This window comes from Nyctereutes procyonoides, unplaced genomic scaffold (assembly GCF_905146905.1).
Source record: "Nyctereutes procyonoides isolate TBG_1078 unplaced genomic scaffold, NYPRO_anot_genome, whole genome shotgun sequence".
Classification (NCBI taxonomy): Eukaryota; Metazoa; Chordata; class Mammalia; order Carnivora; family Canidae; genus Nyctereutes; species Nyctereutes procyonoides.
The window spans coordinates 44,618,624-44,643,255 of record NW_026575043.1 but is presented as its reverse complement, the minus strand read 5'-3'; the positions used below and the strand labels follow the sequence as shown (position 1 = coordinate 44,643,255).

Sequence of the window (24,632 nt, the reverse complement as noted above, 5' to 3'; positions counted from 1 at the left end):
CAATATGATTGTCTGATTAATTGGATGTAGGAGGCAGTAGAAGCAGGAGTGTGAGCAAAAGAGCAGGAATCAAAGATGATTATTTCTTCTTTGGCTTAAGCAATTGGGAGGATGGTTTTAGTCATGTTTGTGATAAAGAAGACTAGGGAAAGAGCATGCTTGGCTGGGGTAGAGAGGATATAGAAATGTCAAATGGATGGTTAGATATTTAGAATCTGGAGCTCAGAGGAAGAAGCGAGTACTAGGGATCCTGACTTAGACATCAGAATGTAATTGATATTTTAACCTGTGGGACTGAAAATTTTTACCTTACAGTAATACAGCAGGTGAAAAAGGGGTACTCTGGCACCATGCTCTGAGGCATATCAGAATTTAGAAGTCCAACAGTGGAGGAAGAACTACCAAAGGAGACTGAGGAAGTGAGGCCAGTGTGGCAAGCCTCTGGAGAGTGTAGATCACACAAGTCAGAAAAGCAAAGCTGCCAAGAAGGTGGGAAGGACAGCTGAGTTGAATGCTTGCTGCAGAGTCAGTGGAGCTACAGACAAAAGAGAGACCCTTGATTGGGCAAGCAGAGGCCATTAGTGGCTTCACAAGGCCCTCTTCCTAAAATGGTAGTGAGAAAGTGAGATATGATAGCTGTGGACCAAAAGTGCTTGCTCTTAGGCTTCTACTTATTCAGGCTACATGTTCAGCTGTGAGCTTTGTAACCACCCAAGCAGAAAGGTACTGCATGGCCAGTGCATGCTCAACCTTGATGATGATACTTCTTTTCTGTTCAGGGGGAGACTTTTCACCTTGAGCTTGGGCTGCTACTTGCTCAGGTTACCTGGTCAACCTAACTGCCTAAATTAGAGGGGGCATTTTTCATGCACAAGCTACAATAAGATCATCCCATCTAGAGCCAATTGATAGTTGACTGCGTGTTCTTTAATTAGTGGTCTTCCTGATAATAGGGAGTTAATTTTGAATTACAGTCACAGATACTCAGACACTTTAGGCTTTTCCTTTGCCTACTAAGAGTTCCTTTTCTGTTGTTCACTTTGGAGTTTATGAGGCACAGATCTCTTAATAAAGCTCGTATTGTGGTTCAGAGTATCTTTTGTCCAAGAAACTAGAATGTTCCATGGCATTGGATTATTACAGTTCATGGAAAACTTCCATACTATCAGCATTTGTTTAAACAGGTGTCAACTTGCTTTCTAGGTGCCCTGGAACACAGCCTTATGTTGCATTACATTTGCTTTCAAGGATAATAATTCCATGAAGGCTTATTATTTCTTGACTTTGTTTAGTGTTTAGGCAGAAATGTTTCCTTTCATTTACTAACAGTCTACCTGTTTTATCCCTGAATTCTGTATTGACCTTTGGACCTGCCCCCCCCCTTTTTTAGAGATTTTATTTTCTTATTTGAGAGAGAGAAAGAGCACAGAGAAGGGGGGAGAAGTAGAGGGGGAGAGAGAAGCAGACTCTTTGCTGAGCAGGGAACCTGATGTAGGGCTCCATCCCAGGACCCTGAGATCATGACCTGAGCCAAAGGCAAACACTTAATGGACTGAGCCACCCAGGCGCCCCTGGACTACATAAAATTAAAACAACAAAAGAAATAAACCAAACCAGATCCTCTGTTTATTTTCTGACTCTACTTCAGATTTTGGTGTTTGGCTTTTGTTGCCTCCCAGTACCATATTTGTGTCTGGCATGGTATTTGAACTCTTTAGATTTGTTCTTAATTAACTCAGGGTGGTGAACCCTGGATCTTTTGGTAATGCCAACACTGCTGGATTGCTGCTTCCTTAGAAAAATCTTTTCTCGTTGGATGGAGTATAACCTACTCCAGTTGGCCTGCCTTCGTGGCAGACTTTATTGCCTCTTCCAAGACTCCCTTCTAAGCCCTGGCTGTCACAGACTTGTGAATCTTATTGTAACAATATGGCCCCAGTAATTTCTCCATGTGTGAGCCAGCTGGCCTTCACCTGGGCCCTCAGTATTTCACACACCCAGTTCCCTGCCGACTATGCCCTTTCTTTATCAGTAATTCTTATAGGATTTACAGGTTTTGATTTCAGAACTATCCCAGCCTTATTGCAAAAAGGCAACTTTCATTTCTATTCTATCATCCCAGAATAAAGAACACTCAGATATTATGAAAGTCAATGTAAACAACTGCCTATCTGTTGAAAACTTTGTTCCCAAAAGTAAGTCATTTGTTTAAAGAGGTGTCATTTTATTGAAGATCTTTGATGCAGTCTTCCTGCTAACTCCATATTTCATTTGTGCCCTCATTCTCTTGTCTTTTGGATTAAAAGTATTTCTGTAAATAAATAAAAGAAACACTCTGATCTAGCAGCTTCTATTACCAGATTAGAGGGATTGGGGCTAGTTCTACATAAAGCAAGTATTTCTAAAGCATGATTTTTATTATTTGGCTGTCTTAACACTGTTCTGATTGACTTCCCTAATAAGTTAGCAAAATATCTGTTTGAAGTAACCTATTTATTAATACTTTATTGTGCAGCTGAGGCTCCAACCTGAAAAAAAAAAACAACAGTGCTTTTCATCTATGGGTTAATGCCTTTCTAAAATATTCAGTTGATTTTTTAAAGGGATCCTTGCAGGAATTTTGACTATTTTGACTATGTATTTTTTCTTTTGTTTTGTAATGTTGTAGTTGAATGAGAACGATCCCCATGATAAGTCTTAGAAACTGAATTACAGCCAGATTTAAATGGTTTTTGCTCCGGAGAGGGGAGTTGGCAAGGACGAATGGCCTCTGGCTGGTATATTGTAAGATAATTGTAACCATGGCAGTATTTGTTTCCTAATATTGTCCTTCTAAATTTAAGTGACGAGTTTCATCATAGGAAAAAACCCATTTGTATGTTTCAAGTTGCATTTAAATTATCCCAACTTCATTATTCCAACATTAGAAGTAGTTTCCTGTAGAGTAGCCGGTTCAGCAATTTGCTTAATCTCCTGTGGAAGTGGTTTTTACCCGGGCGAGTAATATCTTTTAATAAAGTGAGTTTTCTGGGAAGATATACCTAACCATGGTAACTTTGAAAAATCTAGATAAAAGAATACGAGAAGCTAGAGAACGAGGAAGATCGCCTTTGCAGAAGCCGGCAAATTTACGACACCTACATCATGAAGGAGCTGCTGTCTTGTTCACACGTGAGTATTTCTTTTTGTTCTCTGCCTTTAGTTTGGATAGAAGATAGCTCGCAGCGTTTCCAGAAAGTAAAATAGAAGGCAGAAGTTTAAATATCGAACAATACTCCGCCCAGGACATGACCCATGTCTTCTCTTCTGTCATTTATTTCCTGGTAATGCTGACACAAAGTTGTTGCTCCATCTACTCCAAGCTTATTTCCAAAAGTGGATTCTTTCATGGCAAAAAAAAAAAAAAAAAAAAAAAAAAAAAAGAAAGAAAAAAAATTGATAGCTCATGCAAATCAACAGAAAAAAAAAAGGACAGTCTCAATTCCAGGCTTTCTAAAGGAAATTAAAGTTTATTATTGTTAATTTGGCTGTACTTTAATTAGGCTAATCAAATATTGATCAATATAAATCTTAAATAGTTTCTTTGGATTAGTGAGAAGATTATAATTATTATGTTAATTTTATTAATAGTTAAATAGTGGTAGAAATATTTCTTCCCCCTGTAAATCAGATAAATAATCCATTCAGTCATTAGAATAAACTAGGTTCCTAAGAAATTATTCTACCAGGAGTGAGTGGAATATAATTAGATAATAAAAATTTACCACATAATATCTCTGAGAGAGCTTTCTGAAGGAGTGGCCTCACAGTCCTGGCCTGTGGGTCCAATACAGGAGCCACTCGCCCAAGGGGCTATTTAAATATAGATTTGAATTAATTGAAATCCAATGGAGTTAAAAATTTAACTCCTCAGCTCCTCATGAGCCACATTTCAAGTGCTCGATAGCTGCACGTGGCTGGTGGCTCCGGTATTGGACAGCACAGATACACAGCATTACTGTCACTGCAGGAAGTTGAAGAGGACAGCACTGGCCATGATAATGATTTATTTTAGTGCTTCTATAGTTACTGTGTCATTCACAGTTCTTACTGATATTTGAATAACTGTAGCTGGTGGCACCGCTTGTGCCATATATTTCTTTGTTATTCTCACCTAACTTGTAGCAGATGGTTGATGCTCTGTGCCTTGCTACCTTGCTGGAGAATGGTTGAACCTTGGAAAATGCCAGATGTTCCATGAAGATGCTACTGAAACTTAGTTTTCATGTAGCTCAGCAAATTTAGAGGGTATTTAGCAGTATGATGGGCATTTTAAACTTTTCTTCTTATGGTGCATTATCAAAGAAGGCATAATTTGAAGTTTGGAGGAAGAATAGTATGTGTAGTTCTTGCTGGTGTAAGCTCTATGTTTTTAGAGCAAGTTCCCCTCTGCTCTGGTCACAGCAAGGCTTTTCTTTACAGCCTTCACCACCCTGGATTTTAATTCTTAAATGGATTTTCTTTCTTTCTTTCTTTAGTTCGTTTGTTCGTTCTTTCTTTTAAAGATTTATTTATTTATTCATGAGAGACACAGACTGAGAGAGAGAGGCAGAGACATAGGCAGAGGGAGAAGCAGGCTTCTCACAGGGAGCCCGATGCGGGACTCGATTCTTGACCCCGGGATCATGATCTGAGCCGAAAGCAGGTGCACAACCGTTCAGCCAGCCAGGCATCCCAAATTCTTAAACGGATTTTCATGCATTTGTTTTCTTTTCTTTTCTTTTTTTCTTTTAAATATTTTATTTATTTATTTATTTATTTATTTATTTATTTGAGAGTGCAAACTTGCAAGCATGAGCAGGGAGAGGGTGAGGGAGGAGCAGACACTCTACTGAGCAGGATGCCTGATGCAGGGCTCAATCCCAGAATCCCAAGATTGTGACCTGAGCCGAAGGCAGACTCTTAACTGGCTGAACCACCCAGGGTCCCCTGTCTTCTCTTATACAGTGGAAATTTTACATTTCTAATTTTATGTTTCTAATTTTTACATTAACTAATTAAGGGATGTATACATTTAATAAGGTGATAATGAGATTCTCTATACTTCTTAAAAAAAATCATGATAGTCTTAAACTCTTGTGGGATTAGGTATGCCCATCAGATGCCCCCGTGCTCATCATCCTTCTTGATATGGTATCTAAGAACTTCTGAAGCTCAGAGGAACAAGCATCTGTTTGGATTGCCCATAGATACCCAACTGATTTTTAAAGAATGCATGTCAATATAATTATCATAGGCTCCTGCTTAGTAGTTGTGTTAAATTATGTGTTGTGGTATTGTGTAACATAGAGGTTTATTATGTTTTATATTTGTGGAAAAAAATAACTTTTTTGATTATTTTTTGAAAAGCCATTCTCAAAGCAAGCCGTAGAACATGTACAAAGTCACCTATCCAAGAAACAAGTGACATCAACTCTTTTCCAGGTAAGACAAAATTATTTCAAAATAAATACAGTTGACCCTTGAACAACACAGGGATTGGGATGCTGACCCCCATGCAATCAAAAATCCATATACAACTTTTGGCTTCTACCTCCAAACTTTACTAAAAGCCTCCTGTTGACTGGAAGCCTTACCAATAACATGAACAGTCAATTATCACATAGTTAAAAAATATTAAGAAAATTATAAGGAAAATACATTTATAGTATTATATATGAAAAATCAATGTGGGCCTGCATCATTCAGACTCATGCAAGACTGTTTAGACTGTTTTCCATAAAGGGATGCACACTGCCCAAGTGAGTCATGAGCCCTTCATCCTGGTCTAGTTGTGAATTTCCTCAGAGACCTTGGGAAGGCACCTGCCCACAGTGCCGCAGCCTCCTGTGCAAAATGAGGAGAGGGATTAATTCTTTCCTATTGTTACCTTTAGCTCTATGATTCTAAGAGGTAGAAAGTTAATAAGTAAAATAGCTAATCTAAGGAATAGATTACCCCATGGATCCATTAGCTTTTAGTCTTTAGAACTCAATATCAGTGCTGATTATCAACACTTTTAGTCATTTATAGAATATGCTATGTAACTTCCAGGGCCCAGCACAGCATGAAAAACATGGGGCCCTTTGTTCAGAAATTAAGAATTTCAAATGGCGACAGCAGGGACACTAAACCAATCTCTATGCTCTTCTGAATGTGAACCCTGTGGAACTGCATGGGTCACATGCCCAGAAAACTGACTGGGCACTTGGGAAGTGGCTGTGACTTTCCAGGAACCATGTTAGGCAGTAGAGGTGCAGTGGCAAACAGATCAGACCTGTCCATACCTTCATAGACTATGCAGTTGAGCTGTAGATAACTATTAAATAAATAACCACGGTGATGAATCTGTTACTAAAAACTGGACAAATGCCAAAAAGAGCAAGTGTAAGAGTGGGAGCTGCAGCTTGTCTGAGTCTTGTCAGTATGTGTTCTACGTTTCTGTTTATGCAGTGTGTGATTTCTTTTTCATCCCTTCCAGCCCTACATAGAAGAAATTTGTGAAAGCCTTCGAGGCAACATTTTCCAAAAATTTATGGAAAGGTATGAAACTTCATGTATATATATATAACATTTTTTTGAGTTATACTTGATATGTAACATTATACTAAAATGTTAGTATGGGAAGCCCGGGTGGCTCAGCGGTTTAGCGCCTGCCTTCGGCCTAGCGTGTAATCCTGGAGTCCTGGGATCGAGTTCTACATCGGGCTCCCTGCATGGAGCCTGCTTCTCCCTCTGCCTGTGTCTTTGCTTCTCTCTCTCTGCGTTTCTCATGAGTAAATAAATAAAATCTTTAAAAAAAAATGTTGGTATATATACATATATAAAATCTTGTATTATAGCTGTACCTCATTTTACCCAAAGAGCACTATCCTTAAAATGGGTATCGATTTAATCATGCGAAGTACTTACCAAGCATGTACCATGTGCCAGGCTTTGCATTAGACTGTCACCTCAGTACTTTACATTATTATTTAGGATTTGTATATCTAAAAAAAAAAAAAAAAAAGGATTTGTATATCTTTTTTTTTTTAAGGATTTTATATATTGATGTCTCTTTGAACCTGTAGCTCTTTAGCCTCAAAATGCTCTAAAGTTTAAATAGACTATGAAACCACAATATTAAAATTATCTTATTGGGACACCTTTTCTAATGCACGTATGGTTCTGTGACCTATCTGATTCATTTGTTTGCACTTGGAGATCCTATCCCCCCAAGGTGGGACAAGCCTGCACTTGATTCTTTATGTAATTTAATTTGAGGGTCTAGGGAGATGTCTGTGGTCACATATATTATTAATATCCCTAATAAATACGTTCCTTGAGCCACTCAAACTATATGTGTATGTTTGTCATACAAAACCCTGAAAATGTTCAGTGATGCCCATGAAAGTGGCCAGCTCATATGCCTTTCTGGCACCCAGCAGTCATTTCATTGAGGTTTTGAGTATTCCTCTGAGATAATGTGCCGCTGGAACTGGGACTCTCTTAAACAGAATGTGCTTTCACACTGACTGTGCTCTTCTCCACAAACTCGGCTAATTTCTAGACAATCACCGTGATGATCATGTCTCGGTGCTGGAACAGCCCACAGCTGTTCCCTAATTGCCCTGGAAGAACAAATATTGCTTCTCTGCAGCTTCTTTTCCTCCACATATTCGCAGAACTAAAGTAATTAAAAAAGAAAAAGAAAAAGTTGTGTTGTGATGCCACAAGAGTTCAAGAGATAATTTTATCCTGGAGTAGAATTAGTACTTTGGGAAACTAATATGCATACAAATGATTATTACCCTTTTCTGAGTAGGAGCAGAGACTGCGGGAAAGCAGTGGCTCACGCTGAGGGGATAGGCTGGCTGCATCTTAGTGGGGTCTGGCTTACACTGTCTCCAGTACTATTAGCTCAAAAATCTGACCTTTCCCAGCTCTTGGGTTAGTCGAGCTTCTGTGCAATCATTGGAGAAGAGGGGAGAAATGAGGATGGGAATTATAATTGGGGAGGAGGTCTTGTAGCTCTTTCTTTGCTGATGGGCCACCAGGTCAGCCCGCAATTTCATTTTGTCCCACTGGGTGAACTTTTTTGCTCTTATTACCGCAAGAAATCCAAGCTGTTTGTGTTTTAGGCAAGTAGGTACACTGGATTTTCTGAAGTCATTAACCATGTTATGTAAATTATTTTCAAAGCAAATGTCTTCCATTTTTATCCATTTCAAGTTCTTTTCGTGTTAATACATTTTCAAATGAGAACTTAAAAACTCTATTGTGAGACCGAGTTTCAAGTCTGGGTTTTGAAAAGCATGGACATTCTCTAAATAGAACCTTGTATTAGAGCCTCATCAGGACTGGCCACACTCACTGCCGGCCTCACAGGAAAGATGATTTCTCAGTCTGATCATAAAGGGGAAATCTTCAGCTATGCTAGGGCTCATCTCTGCCTTCACCTGAGGCCAGCAGAGGCACAGGGCTGATAAGTTCCAGGCTGTGCTGAATCTGAGAAGGAGGCTTTCCCTCTCCTGGATGAGGTTTGGTAGCCTCTGTCAGGCAGTGAACTTCAATTGCCCAGCAATCTAAAGCTCAAGTCATGGACTGGGGTTAAAAATGCTTCCTCTACCCTACCCTCACTGCACCCCTGGCATTTCTGTATCGGTAACCTCTAACATTCCATCCTCTGCAAGGGCGCTGGCCGTCAGGAGCCCTCTGTTGCCCAGGTTCTCCTCTGTTCTCAGCCCCAGTCCCTCTTCTGTCAAAAAGTGTGCATCCTGGTAATTAGGTATTGACTAAGGGGACCTCCATGGACACGTGACTGAGCCAGGACACCCCGGGGCCATCTGTACTTCCTAGAGAACTTGCTACAGAAAACCCATATTTCGTGGGCAAAATGTGTGTTTGAAAGTGTCCTTTTCTGGGGAGACGCTGTTCTTCTGAGGGTGGATATGTGTTGGGATTTAGTTCTCTAGACTCTTCTCTTGGTCAGCAGAACTCTTCTTTCCTCCCCAGCCAGTCTGCAAGTTTGTAAAATGTGCCAGACCACCACCCCCTGTGGCCTGCTCTGAGCTCCAGAATCCAGAATCCCTGAGTAAAGGGAGTACTAGCTAGCCCCAGTACACCAAGAATTTCAAAGTGACAGTCAATAGATTCATAAGGACACAGAACACCACAGTGTGGTTTTGCTTTTTGCACTCATCATACTTAGGAAAAAAGAGAAACTGTTTGAAATAACTCTCAGAAATTCTCAAAATATAATTTTATTTTACCAACCTCACTGAGATGAGAGGGATCAATGAACACTAATGTCATTTTAGATTGACAAAAGGTGCTACATAATTACAAAGAGTTCTTCTGCTTTGATTTTCAACTTGACTATATTAACTTCAGAAATATTTTTAAAAGATCCTTGGACAGCATATTAAATGGACCCCATAGGCAACTAGGACATTTAGATGCCTTAGGGCATTCCATTACCATGCTGGTAATTCCTGTACCATGCACTTCATAAGTACTTTCTTTCTTGTTCCCTCCCCTTCTTCCTTCCTTCCTTCCTTCCTTCCTTCCTTCCTTCCTTCCTTCCTTCCTTCCTTCCTTCCTTCCAAGAACCCTGGATGGTGCCCTTGTAAAGAATCGTGCCAGGGGCTAGGTGAAATCCAGCCATCACCAAGAATACTCTTTACCTTTAAGGAGTGGTCAATCTAGAATGCATTTCTTTTGGAAAAAAAATGTTTTAAAACAGTGTAGACTGTGTTGCTCATAAATAAACACAATGAAAATAACATCTTTATTAAATAGATGTGGGGATAGATATCTTCATAGAGGGAAAAAACTACTCATCAAGGAGTTGAGTAAATTTTCGGAGCAAATCCACCCAGTGGGTATTGCATCTTGTGATTCTAGTTTAAGGGCTTTTTTTCATAAAACATTTGTATCTTTGAGCAGCAGTACTTGGTCCAGGTTCAGATCCAGTCCTACCCCTTCTCTCACTGTGTGACCCTGACTGGACCATAGTCTCCTCTGCTGCAGAATGGGCGTCATCATTCCTGATCATCAGACCTGCTCATATTGTCACTGGAGGGGGAAATGAACAGGGCCTGGCACGTGGATAGCACTGTCTGAGTGTTTGCTGCTATTACAATTATTTATAAATATTTTGTCATTTAGAGCTGCGTGGCCCAGTATGGTATGGTAGCCCACTAGCCACGTGTGGTTCTTGAGAACTTGAAATGACAGAGCGTGAATTTTTTTTTTTTTCAGAGCGTGAATTAAGATGGGCTCTAAGTACAAAATATATGCCAGGTTTCACAACTTAATATAAAAACAAGAATATAGAAGGTCTCATTGCTAACTTTGTGCCGATCACATGTTGAAATAGTAATTTTTTGCTATATTGGGGTTAAATAAAATACATTATTAAAATGAAAATACATATGTGGCTCAGGTTAGGCCTTCTCTTGAATCGTCCTGATTCAGAGACAGATGTGACCATAGCAATAATCACAATTTAAGGGAAATATGATGTCTTTCACCTGATTCCTAAAATAAAGCTTTGTGAAAAAATATTCAGAGGAATGTATCTTTGGTTGAGAAGCAACACAAGTGATCCTGTCCCCATTTGTCCTTTAACATTGCTCTTTAAATTTGATTAATGTAATATGCAACTTTTTAGTGACCATTTATATTCTTTTTTAGTGACAAGTTCACTCGATTTTGTCAGTGGAAAAACGTAGAATTAAATATCCATGTGAGTATCCTCTTATTCTTTCCGTTTTTTTTAAAATAAAAACTTCCTCTGGCTTAACTTCGTGAGAAAATACTTTGCCCTGGAGCACACTCCCACGGGTAATACGCTGTCTAAACAGATGTTGCTCTTATAGCTCTGTGTATGAAGAATTCATCCTCCTGTACCCGGCCTCGTAAACAATTCGAGTTTTAATTCTCTTTTCTCAGATTCATATAAGAATGTGTTTATTTATTTAAGAAAGGGTATTTTAAGCAGCGATTGACCCTTCCACAGAAATAGTAGTCAGAATACAAGGTCCCTACATAATGTACTTCCCACATGCCCTTGTCTTTTGCCATCCCGGGAAAGTCTCTTCTTGTTTGTATTATTAGATATAATCTTGTAATAAAAATGATGACATCTTTTATTAGAGCAAGAGTTCATCTCCTCTTTGATTAGTTTTGAGAATGAGGAAAGCAGTCGTCAAAGACAGGCTCCTTTCTAACACGCACTTCCTGTGAATATCTCATCTGTTTGCGGCTTTCAACGTCAGAAATTCCCGGGACATCCCCATCTTGGTTTTTGGAGCCCTCATTCCTTGTTGCAGCCTTTTACCTTCTTCTTCATGTTCTCCCTTCACATAGGTTTGCTAGTGCGAAAAAGAAATTATCAATTGGATTTTTTTTTTTAGGGTTTTTTTGTGTGCGTTTTTTCCTTGCCAGTACCATGGGGAGAAGCAGTTTGTGTATGTGTGTGTGTGTGTGTGTGTGTCTGTGTGTGTTTAAATTTTAACTTCTTTCTTTCACATTTCCTGGCAGGATTTTAGAAGCAAAAGGACAGTAACTCATTTTTTCAAAAAATCCTTTCTATCTGCTATAGATCTTTCTGATGCATGGTGTGCTTTCATCCTGCTGTTCCCGAGAATCAGATATGAAGCCTGTGTGGCCAGTAACCTGGCTGCAAACATGGTGTTTTAAGGGTTGTTTGGGGGGAACTCTTCAGGAATCTGACCCTTCACTTGCCGGGGTACATAAACCAGCAGGCGTCGGCTCTTGTCCGACGGCCCCTTCACTGTGAACATCGGGCTCACTTCTGCCTTCGTGCTAAGACTATTAAAACTACTTTAATAGTAGTGGGGGGCATTGGTGAGATGTTGACACAAGGAGAGGGCTTATGAATGAAGCTTCTTTATGTACTTTCCTTATATTTAGCATCTTGTTTCATGCTCACATGCCCAACATGAGTCCTTGCTGTTCCCTGATGTTATCGATAAAAAATTCACATGGCCAGCATCTGTTGGGTTTTTCTGGTCATATGGCCCACTCTTAAGAAAACCTAGATGCTCTTGATGTAGACTTCCTCTTCTACCATGACGATTCCCGGAATTGTGGAGCTGTTCCCAAACTTCTGGCTTCGGAGTAGCTAAGGATGCTTTTCACTTTGACTAGAAATTTCACACTCCCTTGCCTTCAAAGTATACATCTTATAACCTAACATTTAGGAGATTTGAAAAAACAATCTAACTCTACTCCCACACTGTTGTCTTCCCATTTGCCTGCCTTTTGTGCATTTTGGGGGTAGAGCAGAAGGAGGTTCTAGAAAGTCTTTCTACCTTTCATATCCCATCTCTTAGAGCAGTCACAGGGCAGATCCCTCTATCAGATGGCTGTTTTAACAACTATGTTTTACGTGCAAACAACAACATAATTTTAACACAATGCTGTGTATCCCTTTCATGTTTTGAATTCACAGTTGACCATGAATGATTTCAGCGTACATAGGATCATTGGACGAGGAGGATTTGGTGAAGTATACGGTTGCAGGAAAGCAGACACTGGAAAAATGTAAGTGCTATGGGTTTTATGCTTGCATCAACAGAAAATGCCTACATAGATTTATGGAAACCCATCATTTCACTTGTCAGAAAGAAATAGGCTGTATGTTGTTAAGCATTATCAATGAGAACAATCAGCTGGAACTTCCACCTCTTAGGGTTAAAAGGAAAGTTAGCCAGTAACTGTGTCATGAACCCCTGTGGTTCAGGCTGTGGGTAAAGGATCTGGAGGTGACCAAGAAGGAGCATTATGTATAGCCTCCTGGTCTGATCTTGCTGCAAATAATTCTCTGCTTTGCACAGGAGAGACATTATCTCCTAAACAGTGGCCTAAACAGTGGCCCACCTGTGATTCAGCGTATGAACCTTGGGGTGGCATATCATTCCAGGAGATGTCAGTTCCACAGATGGGTAGCTCAAGCACTGGGTGAGAAGTATTCCCTGCTACAAGGATCATGATCGTGGGCCTCCATCACCATCTTAGTTGTTTATCTTACAGGAGGAGGTTGGTATGAGGCAATTATGTGCACATAAGCCGGGCACGAGGTTCTTGCAGAAGGTGAATGGTGGAGTTCTTAAGTAGTGCAAGGGTAAAAAATTTTGTTTTTAAATATAGAAGCAGTTTGTTGAAGTGAACATATATCTAGAATCAAAAGAGAATGGGAAAATATAGTTTGATAGACCCGGAGCTACAAGTGGGATCAAGTGACAGGCATGTTAAAACCATGGGAAAGTAGAGTAGTCTGTGCAGCTTGGTTGATAACCTCACTGAGCCAGTGTAAGGAGTAAATGAGGTCACCGAGTTCAGTGCCCACCTCCTCCTGCCACCCCTGAGCATTGTGTAGCATTGTCACTCAGCCTCCACTCAGGTCCACCTTGTGATTGGGCACCAACAGCTCTACGAAGTTGCCCTCTTAGTCTTCAGACAGGTCCAATAATGGACATGATTTTTATCATGCGGGGACTGAAATTTACATTCCCTGACTTATGCCCCCTGGTCTTCTTCCTGTTGTGGGGCCCTGTGCAGGGTGAACCCAGGGTCTGGCACTGGGGCGTCTGTAGTCTGGTGCCGTGCTGAGACCAGATGGCCTGGTGATCCAAAGTGCAGGTCTGGGTATCCCTCAGCCAGGACAGATCTGGCTTGCATGAAATTCCTCGTTTGTAGGATTGGGAAAATACTTCCTTGTTGTTAGACTTGAATGAGATAATACATCGTAAAGCCTGCAGACCACTACCTCCTCCATAGTCAGTATTAACGAACAGTCCTCTGCCAATGGGCCTTTCATCCCCCTTCTGTAGTACCATGGTGGGCTCTGGCCCTAAGTGATGTGCTTGTCGCCTATTCCATCTCACTGACTGTTCATTTTTCTTCCTCACTACTGCTTGTCTAGGTATTTAGGAGATCTGCTGATCTGCTAATCTGCCACACAATGTAGAAAGTCATACTATCACCACCGTCTTTCTTCATTACATGTGTTATTTCACAGGATCCTCAGGGTTTGGAAAACTGTCTTACACTTTCTAGATTAAGGGTAGACACTTACCAGGAATCCCACAGCTAGACAGTGGCCAGATTCAGTCCCTGTGAATCCAGGAGTGTGTCCTTCCAGTCCCCAGGCTGCCAGTTACATTGTCTTGGCTCCGGAACTGCCATCTACCTCAGAAGCCAGTGGAAGCAAACTTGCTCAACCCAGCAGCTCAACGCCCATGTATGGCAGCTTCTGTGGTCCGCAATTTAAACTATTTACTAGACACCGTCATGGAAGGGGGTAGTGATAGAAGTGATATGAAACATCTTGAAAATTCATCACAAAAATTAAGTATTTAAAAATTTTTATTTATTGATTTTACAGAGAGAGTGTATGCGCATAAGCAGGGGGATCAGCAGAGGGAGATGGAGAAGCAGACTCCCTAATGAGCAGGGAGCCTGATGTGGAGCTCAATCTCAGGACGTAGAATCGTGACCTGAGCCAAAGGCAGACGCTTAACCGACTGAGCCACCTAGGTGCCCCGAAAATTGAATATTTAATGAACATGCCACTTCACATGTTCTCAATATCCAGTCCCATAATTAGGCAAATTAATATCTCCATCAGTGGATTTGTTACAGAGAACTCTTGGAAGAGTAGATAAAATGAGCAACTTTGAGCATCCATCTCTGTTTTGTTATAAGTCATGACATTGTAAGTTATGATCAGTTAGAAACAAATGGATTTTCTGGGTCCTATCACAGCCAGACAGTTGTCTGGGTCTTATAAAGTGGTCCATCAGTGGGGATTTATAGTCATGTACCAGATTTCTAAAGCCCTTGAAACCCTTGTAAAAATTTCCTTTCTGTTTTCTGTTGAAAAATCGTCCTGCTTTCTTCAACCTGTGGTAATAGAGCATGCCAAATAATATGTCTGTATTTTCTTAGTTGGAGCTTGTGCCAAGTTTTCAAAAAGCTTAAGTCCTGGGATCCCAGGGTCCTGGGATCAAGTCCCATATCAGACTCCCCACGGGTAGCCTGCTTTTCCCTCTGCCTGTGTCTCTGCCTCTATCTCTGTGTGTCTCATGGGTAACTAGATTAAAAAAAAAAATCTCAACCACTGCTAAAATCACAGTTCCTAAATGCTAAATATTATACACATATCCCTTCGCCCCCGCGATATACACATAGTGGCCCTGGGCAGCAATGATACATACAAAATTTATTTCACCGAATTTATTTATATCCCTCTACTTTATGCTCTTACTGGACTGGAACTTCTATTAATGTAATGATAGAAATATCTTAATTATTGCTGGATTTTTTAAAAAAGAAACTTTTTTTTATTTTAGAATAGTTTTAGGCTTAGAAAAGAGTTAAAAGATAGCACAGGGAGTTCCCATGACCTACACCCAGTATCCCTGTCTTACATTGGTCACAACAAGTGAACAAAATACCAGTATGTTATCATTAACTGAAATCTCCACTTTATTCAGATTTCCTTCGTTTTTACCCAGTGGCTTTTTCTTTTCCTGGATCTCATGTTACATTTAAGGCGTCACATCTCCTGGGGCTCCTTTAGGCTGTGACAGTTGCGCAGACTTCCTTGTTTTTGATGGCCTGGACAGATTGGAGGAGTACTGGTCAGGGATTCTGTAGAATGTCTTCCAATTTAGGCATGTTTTTGTCATGGTTACACTGGAGCTGTGAGCTTTTGGAAGCAGGATCCCAGAGGAAAACACCATTGTCATCACATCAAATCGGGGTGCCCATCCTGTCATTAACATGACTCATCACTGTTGATGTGGACTTTGACCACTTGCTTGAGGTCGTATTTGTCAGGCTCCTCCAGTGTAATGTCCTCGTCCCTCTCCTCCATACGGTTCTCTTAGAAAGAAACTTTTACTCTGTGCAGCCCTTATGTACTAATGGGAAGATATGCTCTACCTCCTGGAGGGGGCATTTAATTTTTTTCTTAATACATACAAATTTTTTTTTCCATGACACTCAGGTACCATTTCGCTTCTCTTAGACACTTCTCAAATCTTTAGAAACCTTCCCCAGTATGATGTGTACCATTTAAAGCAGCAAAGATATATTTTCAGTATACTTTTTTCAGTAACATTTATGTTTCCAGGTATGCAATGAAATGCTTGGATAAGAAGAGGATCAAGATGAAACAAGGAGAAACATTAGCCTTAAATGAGAGGATTATGTTATCTCTTGTGAGTACAGGGGTAAGTATTCCTTTTCGAGTGCTGCTTGTTTTTGTATTCATTGGTTGGTTGGTTTTAGGTATCAGGACAATTTATTTAAAATACAAGCATTCTTTTCCAGCAAATTATGCAGCTAGTCAATTCTTGGGTGCATTAGAATTTATAGCAGGGAAGAGCAGCACTAAGTTAATATAAATAGTGTGTAATTCTCATATTATCTCTGTTTAATTTGGGAGTTAGAGAAGTGTTAGCGACCATCATCATGCACACCCACGGCTTCTCCCTTTAGTGGCTGTTTATGGCTTCCTTCTTTGCGGAATATGGTTCCAGGGAGGGCAGGAAGTAATCATGGCATCAACAATGAAATCACTTGAGTCTAGTTAAGAACTGATTGCGTGATGGAGGACCAGCCCAGAGAAGGAGGAGTACAAGGAGGAAAGCAGCTCTCGTCCTCTGTAAACAAATAGAGAAACATCTCAGCTTACTCAAACCTGATTTGCATTTGAATCTGTCCCCAGTCACTAAAGCTATCTGTCTGGCTGCTTTTTACCTGTTGTGGACTTTGCTCATTTCCATTTCCAAGAGGATGTTTCCACCTGTTGGACATTGTGTTTGTCTGTCAAGCTAGGATTTTTAGCTTAGCATGTGCCAAAAACTTTTTTTTTTTTTTTGCCAAAAACTTTTACCCAGTGTCTTTTTGTGAAACAGTGTCCCATTTCTGGCTTCTTTTGCAGTGAATGGTATGACCCACAAGCAAAGCCTTCTTTTATTTATTTGAGCAGATGTGTATAAAGACACCCAGAAAAACTCAGTGTCCAACCTGGGCATGCCCACGTGCACCAGTGGGCCTGTCATCCAGCATCCAGAAGAGCTCAGGGATTCAGGGTCTCATTCAGGAAATGACAATGGAGTGGCCAAACTCATGCTGAGTACCTCATATGGGAATTTAAGGTTAAATACTGAGCCAAAAGGGTTTATGTGCAGTGAGATATACTGGGGAGGGCATGACCTCCAAATATCCTAGCTGGGTTCTAAATAGGGTCATCCCTACCCAGAGGATTAAGGAATCAGATTTTAATGGTGAATCAAAGGATCCCTTTCAACTAGTAAGCAAGGAACCTGAGACCCAGAGAGATTTCTTTGCCCAGAGTCTGTGGACTCCCTGGCTAGTGTTCATTTTTTTCTTTCATTTTTTTTTTTAAGATTTCAATTTATTTATTAAAGAGAGTTACATACGTGCAAGTGAGCACAGGGTTGGGTGGGGGAGGGGGCAGAGGAAGAAAGAATCTCAAGCGACTTCCTGCTGAGCATGGAGCCCACACAGGGCTTGATTCCAGGTCCCTGAGATCACAAGCCCAACCAGCTGAGCCACCTAGGCATCCCCTATTGTTCCTTTCCTATTGTCACCTGTTTGGCCCCATGTTTTTTGTTTATACCTACATTTATCATATTGCAGTTTATATTATTCTAACATCAGTTTTAAGCAGTTTTGGAAAGGTTATTTGCTACTGAAGTATAAGATTATCATAATTTAGCTCAACCGTAAAATAAGTGAAAATGCCATAGCTATAAATAATTTCTAACTATGTGCCTCTGTCTCCCAACATATGGATATTAAGCATTTGAAATAAGAGTTTATCCTGTGTGCGTGACCACATTTTCAACTAATTGGAATGGAGACTGAGCAGCTTGCACACTATATTGAAATCAGTATGAATGGCATCGGTTTCTAGTTTCTATCAGAAATGTCATTGTCTTATATTTCAAACATGGATGTATACTTACTCCAGATTTTAAGTGGTAATTAAAATATTAATTTTTAATGAGTTATCTCCAACACCTTGGGTATTTTTTCTCAAGAAAGCTTAGGGAAAAAGAAATCTTTGGTGTTGGAAAATTATGTATGCAATGATCATGTAGCATTTTTATACTTATTTTTTTCAGATGAAGGGGAATAGAGGTAAGCAATAGCAGTATGTATGGTTCCTCACCAGTCTTACCCTCTAAAGGAATAAATAAACAGTCTACTATTTTGAGCTAACTTTAAAGAATTGCTTATATTTTTTTATTCAAGTATCAAACTTGGCTTTTTTGTTTTTGGGGAATTTGGGGGGCCTTTTTTGTTTTGTTTGGTGTTTACTTACCAATATATAATTTAACCAGGGGGCAGCTGGCTGGCTCAGCCAGAGAGCATGCAACTCTTGATCTCCTGTTGTAAGTTCGAGCCCCATGTTGGGTGTAGAAATTACTTAAAAATAAAGGCTTTAAAAAAAATGATACATAATTTAGCCAAAAAGACTTGTAATAAAGCTATTTGGACTGATTGACTTCCTTCCTTACTTCCTTCCTTACCTCCTTCTTTCCTTTTTGCTAATCAAAGGCTACTTTTTATGAACTTTTTAAATGAACTTTTGTTTTAAATGGACTCAGTAGGTTAAACTTCAGATCAGCCTGTATCAGCGTGGTTTTTCCCAGGTGCTGGCAGGAAACTGAACTGAAGTCACTCATTACAGTTTTCTTTTTACTGGAAGTTTTTTGTTTTTCCTTCCAATCTCAAATTGAGTGTTCCTTCCCCTGATCTTTCAAAGAGACAGTGGGAAGTACTGTTACTGGTATGCTTCTCTAATTCTAGAATAGTAAAAAGGGAAATCTTCAGGTTTAAGCACCACGATAAGTATGTGCCTAGCTGGGAAAAAGCAATTAGCAACTTCATTAAACAGTCTTGTCATGTCCTCGAAAGTGTTACTCCTTCATTCCTTGAACCATAGCGGAGTGCCTAGATTGTGCCAGGCATTTTGCTGCAGGATGGGGCTCCCAAAACTTGACTGTGGTCTTTGCTCTGCATGGAATGAGAGAAGGTAATCTTGTTCTTCTGATCTCAGGAATGTATAGATAATGAGGGCGTGTGGCAGGAGCCATGGGACGGGTACCCAGTGCTCAGGAGGCACTTAACAGAGTGGAAGTGACAGTGGATGATCCTTGGAAGTCACAGGAGGTGTCAGCACGTGTCTGGGTCCTGAGCACTTTGGGAGGGTTTGAGGGCTACAGGGAAGGTTCAACAGAGCTGGAGTCTGATGTGGTGTGTAACTAGCACAAGATGAAGCTGGAGAGGGAGAAAGACCAGGAGAGGCTGGACCAGAATGTAAAGAACTTTCTAGGCCAGTCCTAGGAATTTTTTAAAAATCTCACAGCAGTTGGAGACAAAGCATTTGAGGCAGGAAAATAATATAAGCCTTCCTCTGAATGCAGGGTGGAGAATTTTCTTAAATACTCCGTGGTGTATTTTATCACAGTTTCACAGAGTTGCTACAGAACATGGGCTACCTTGCTTACTACCTGTAGGAAATCCTCACTGAGGGTCTTACCTCCAAAAGATCCACTAGTTCTTATTGTTCTTAATTTGTTCTTTTTTTTTTTCCTAAGATTTTATCTTTATTTTTTCTTTTTTTTTAAAGATTTTATTTATTTATTCATGATAGTCACACAGAGAGAAAGAGAGAGGCAGAGACACAGGCAGAGGGAGAAGCAGGCTCCATGCACCGGGAACCCGACGTGGGATTCAATCCCGGGTCTCCAGGATCGCGCCCTGGGCCAAAGGCAGGCGCCAAACCGCTGCGCCACTCAGGGATCCCTAAGATTTTATCTTTAAAAAAAAGGTAGAGAAAGAACAAGAAAAAGAACAAAGAAAAAGAGAGAGAAAGAACAAGCAGGGGGCAGGAGCAGAGGGAGCAGCAGACTCCCCACTGAGCAGGGAGCCTGAGGTGGGGCTCGACCCCGGGACTCCCAGGATAATGACCTGAGCAGAAGGTGGATGCTTAACCGACTGAGCCACCGAGACACCCCAATTACCTTTAATTTGTAATCAAGACAAAACATCTTAACCATGGTTATGTTTGGAACTCTATCTGTACCATCAATTGCTGCCTGTTTTGTCGTATTGGCCCGTATTTGGTTCTTTGTATCTTGAGCTTCATGGGAGCCCTGATGTGGTATCTGCCCAGTATCTGAGAAGTGAGAGACTGCAGTCAACATGGAGATAACTGAGTCAAACCCCTTTAGCTGAACTTTCCCTTTACATTGCTATAGAAACCTTGCCTTTGTAAGCAGCCTATGGTAGAACCCTGGACAAGGTCAGGAGACTTGGGGTTGAGATCTTGCCTGGTTACCACATGTCTTTGTGACCTCAGGCAAGTCATTTCCCCCTTTTAGGGCTTTAGTTTCCTTGTCTTAAAAATAAACAGGTTGGATCAGGTGATTTTTTTTTTTTTTCTTAAAGGGCCCTTCTATTCAGCCTGTGAGTCTAAATTGACAATTCCTTAATTGAACCTTTTTCACCTTTTGCTACTTCCTCGGGGCTACTATTGGAAGGATCATATCCCATCATGTTCAGAAATACCCTTGGCAGAGTCCACTTGTCTCCTTGTCTCCTTGAGTGCAGTGGCCATCTCAAGCTGGGAAAGACTCTGGCCTTAACTAAGGTCTGGTTCCATCAGCCTCTCTGTGCTGCAGCCCAGTTGCTCTTCAAATCAGGAACCAGAGTGTGTGGGGACCTGCATTAAGAAAGGAGGAGGGGTATCCCCGGGTGGCTCAGTGATTTAGCGCCTGCCTTTGGCCTAGGGCGTGATCCTGGAGACCCAGGATCTAGTCCCACATCTGGCTCCCTGCATGGAGTCGGCTTCTCCCTCTGCCTGTGTCCCAACCTCTCTCTCTCTCTATATCCGTGTCTCTCATGAATAAATAAGTAAAATCTTAAAAAAACAAAACAAAACAGAATGAGCCATCTTCAGCAGGCTATTAGAAAGGTGGTTCACTAAGTGGTTCCAAGAGGGACTGTACCCCTCTCCCCACACCACCCTCTAGGAAGGCCACATGGTGTTTAACAGAAAATGGAAAGCACTTTTATCTTGCCTATTTAAAGCAAAATCAGGCTTGAGATCAGTAATCACTAACACCATCTCAACAGTGTTTTAAGGCAAAATGTGTAATCACAAAATGAAATCTGTAATTGATTCTGGAGTACTTTCCTCTGGAAGATATATGGGAATTGAATTCAAGTTCTTGAATCTCTGTTATAGAAAGGGGTTAACTGAGATTTATCAGTCTGCCCTTAAAATAGTGGTTTGGACAATGCAAATTCAGTGTAAGATTATTCTGTTGAAACTTGAATGTTTTCTGTGAAATTAATATTTTTTTCTTTCTGTGGATATAGATTTTTTTGCCAATTTTTATTTGAATCCTTTGAATGGCGAGTATACACTGTATATAGAGTCTGAACAGACCTAGTCATAGATGCGGCTTAGCACTCAGTTCAAGGGATGGAAGGTTACCCGTATTCTAGAAGTCTTGTGCCTCTTCTGGTCACCTATCCCTTGCCCAAGCTAACCACTGCCCAGATTTCTAACACCATAATTTAGCTTTGCCTATGTTTAGACTTTATCTAAATGTACTCTTTTGCGTCTGGCCTCTGTTGCTCAGTGTTGCATGTGAGATCCACCTGTGTCTTTGCACACAGCAGCAGTACCTTCTGCAGCTACATAGCAGAGGTCAGAAAGCTATGTGTGGCCCATGGACCAGATCTGCTTTGTAGCCTTTATTTCTGCACATCCCATGGGCTAGGAATGATTTACATTCTTAAGGGATTGTATAAAAAATGGGGCAGAGACTGTATGGAGTCTGTAAAACTAGCAACAGTTACTGACTAGCCCCTTGGAAAAAAACTTGCTGACTCTGGCTGTCTAGTATTCCACTGCACAAATATACGACAATTAACATATCTATTCTAACATTGACAGACATTTATTTGCATTCTTTCCCCGTTCAGACTATCTTGAATAGTGCTGTGAGGAACATTCTCATGCAGTTCTCTTTGGTGCACAGAAGTCTAGGTTGCTGTGAGGCGTATACTGGGAAGTGCAAATGCTAGCTCATAGGGTTTGCAGATGGTGCTCAGCTTTGGCAGATAGCACTAGTACCATTTTATGCTCCCAGGAGCCATATATGGGATTTCCATTTCCACCCTATCTTTCCAACCACTTGGTATTGTCAGTCTTTTTAATTTTAGCCATTCTCATGGGTTTTAGTGATAACACATTTCCTTGGGGACCAGTGTAGGCCAGCATCTGAATTCCTAGGCTTGTGAGCTGTTTGATAGTCTCTTATGTGAAGTGCCCATCTTTTAAATTAATTATTATTACTACTACTACCATTTTTTGCTATTGTTCTATTGGATTGTTTGCCTTTTTCTTTATTGATTTATTAGAATTCTTTATATATTCTAAATATGAGTCCTTTATGTGTTTACAGATTACAAGTATCTTCTATTCTGTGAATTGCCTTTTTACTCTCTTAATGGTATCTTCTGAAGAACTGAAGTTCTTAACTTTATTTTAGTCCAGTTTAGCAATATTTTTACTGTTAGTGCTTTTTTGTGGCCTAAGAAATCTTTACTTACCCTAAGGTCATGAAGATATTCTCCTTGTTTCCCTCTAGAAGCTTTATTGTTTTCTCTCTAGACCTTTCTCTACCTGGAGTTGACTTTCATGTGTGGTATGAGGTAGGGGTTGAAGTTTACATACTCTTGTACAAATATCCAGTTGCTCCAGTGCTGTTGATTGAAAAGGCCATCCTTTCCCCCCACCCTGTTGTGTCACTTTATCATAAATCAGTTGACCGTTTATGCTTGAGTCTGTTTCAGGATCCTCAGGTTTGTTCTCTTGGTCAGTTTTTCTGTCCTTGGGCTTCTACCACACTGTCTGATTTACTGTTGCTTCATAATAAGTCATATATATATATATATGTAATAAGTCTTAATATCTGGTGATGTGACTTTTCCAGCTTGGTTTTTCTTCTAGAATGTCTCTACTTTTCTTAGTTATGTACATTTTCATAAAATACAATCAGCTCATCGTTGGAAGCTCGTCGTTGGAATTAGCTCGTCCATTTCCATTTTATTTTATTTTATTTTATTTTATTTTATTTTTATAAGAGATCTTATTTATTTATTCATGATAGACATAGAGAGAGACAAAGAGAGAGAGAGAGAGAAAGAGAGGCAGAGACACAGGCAGAGGGAGAAGCAGAGGGAGAAGCAGGCTCCATACCGGGATCCCCCATTTCCATTTTAATTGCATGGAATCTCTAGATTACTTTGGGGAAAACTGTCATCTTTACAGTTGAATTATTCAATCCCTGACCCTGGTTTATTTTTCCACTTTGAGCTATTTGAGGGACCCCTGGGTGGCTCAGCAGTTTACCACCTGCCTTCAGCCCAGGGCATGATCCTTGAGTCCTGGGATCGAGTCCCACGTCGGGATCCCTGCATGGAGCCTCTCCCTCTGCCAATGTCTCTGCCCCTCTCTCTCTCTCTCTCATGAATAAATAAATTAAAACTTAAAAAAAAAAAGCTAGTTGAATTCCCTTTCTATGCTCATATTTCAAGACAATAATATAGATATTTCCTCCCACTGTGATATGGTGCTTCCCATGTCTGAATCGGAGATTGAAATGGATATTTGACTAGCCAGAATGATAGTGTAGACCAACACAAAGACTAGCAAGGCAGCAATATTTTTCTGTAGAAACTGGGTCTTTTGAAGAAGATGCAGATAAAAGGGTCATGAATGAATCTGAGAGAGATGAGACCTTCGAATTAATCTGTTCCACTTAGGATTTTTTAAAAGATTTTATTTATTTATTTGAGGTGAGGGGACAGAGATAGTGACAGAGATAGTAAGAGAGAGCACCAGGGGGGAGGAGAGAGAGAAGCAGGTTCCCTGCTGAGCAGGAAGCCTGACATGGGGCTCGAACCCAGGACCCTGGGCAGGCGCTTTACTGACTGAGCCACCCAGGCACCCCTCACCTGCTCCACTTAGCAATGCTCTGTCTCTATGCATTTTGTCAAGTTATCATATATGTTTTGCTGGGACCATTAAGGTTACCATGGAGATGTTGGTGCTTAACACACAGGGCAGAAGTCTGGATGAGAAAATCTATGGATGGTATATGGTAGCAGATAGCATGCACTTCCTAGGACAGCTTTTTTCTTACAAACTCTTGTTTTTCTCTCTAGGACTGTCCTTTCATTGTCTGTATGACTTATGCCTTCCATACTCCAGATAAACTCTGCTTCATCTTGGATCTGATGAACGGTGAGTGACATGCAGAAAGCCCAGATGCAGGGAAAGACATGGCTGGGACATGACACCTCAGTGCATACTGTTCTAGGCACCCTGGTGGTTCGGGTTTTTCAGATAATTAATTGGGTTCCCTCTGAAATTTAAGGAAACCTTCTTACTCTTCAAGTTTCCCTTAGAATTCATTTTAAAATGTTGACCACCGTTCCTGTCTAGCCCTCCTAGTCTCTCCCCAGGAAGTTGCATTTTTTGGAAA

General features: G+C 40.6%; 1 protein-coding gene across 10 annotated transcripts in view; it reads left to right on the top strand.

Annotated features, from left to right (window-relative positions):
• Window positions 1–24,632, top strand: part of GRK3 (G protein-coupled receptor kinase 3) — a 128,966-nt gene that overhangs the window by 68,845 nt on the left and 35,489 nt on the right. For all 10 annotated transcript variants that reach the window (XR_008664096.1, XR_008664095.1, XR_008664093.1 and 7 more), the window contains 7 exons: window positions 3,070–3,171; window positions 5,389–5,463; window positions 6,500–6,561; window positions 10,696–10,747; window positions 12,479–12,570; window positions 16,166–16,265; window positions 24,313–24,391. Coding sequence is in view for 6 of the 10 variants with exons in the window: in XM_055322652.1 (XP_055178627.1) it covers window positions 3,070–3,171; window positions 5,389–5,463; window positions 6,500–6,561; window positions 10,696–10,747; window positions 12,479–12,570; window positions 16,166–16,265; window positions 24,313–24,391 (562 nt within the window). In the remaining 4 variants the exon portion in view is untranslated. The remainder of the gene's footprint in view (window positions 1–3,069; window positions 3,172–5,388; window positions 5,464–6,499; window positions 6,562–10,695; window positions 10,748–12,478; window positions 12,571–16,165; window positions 16,266–24,312; window positions 24,392–24,632) is intronic.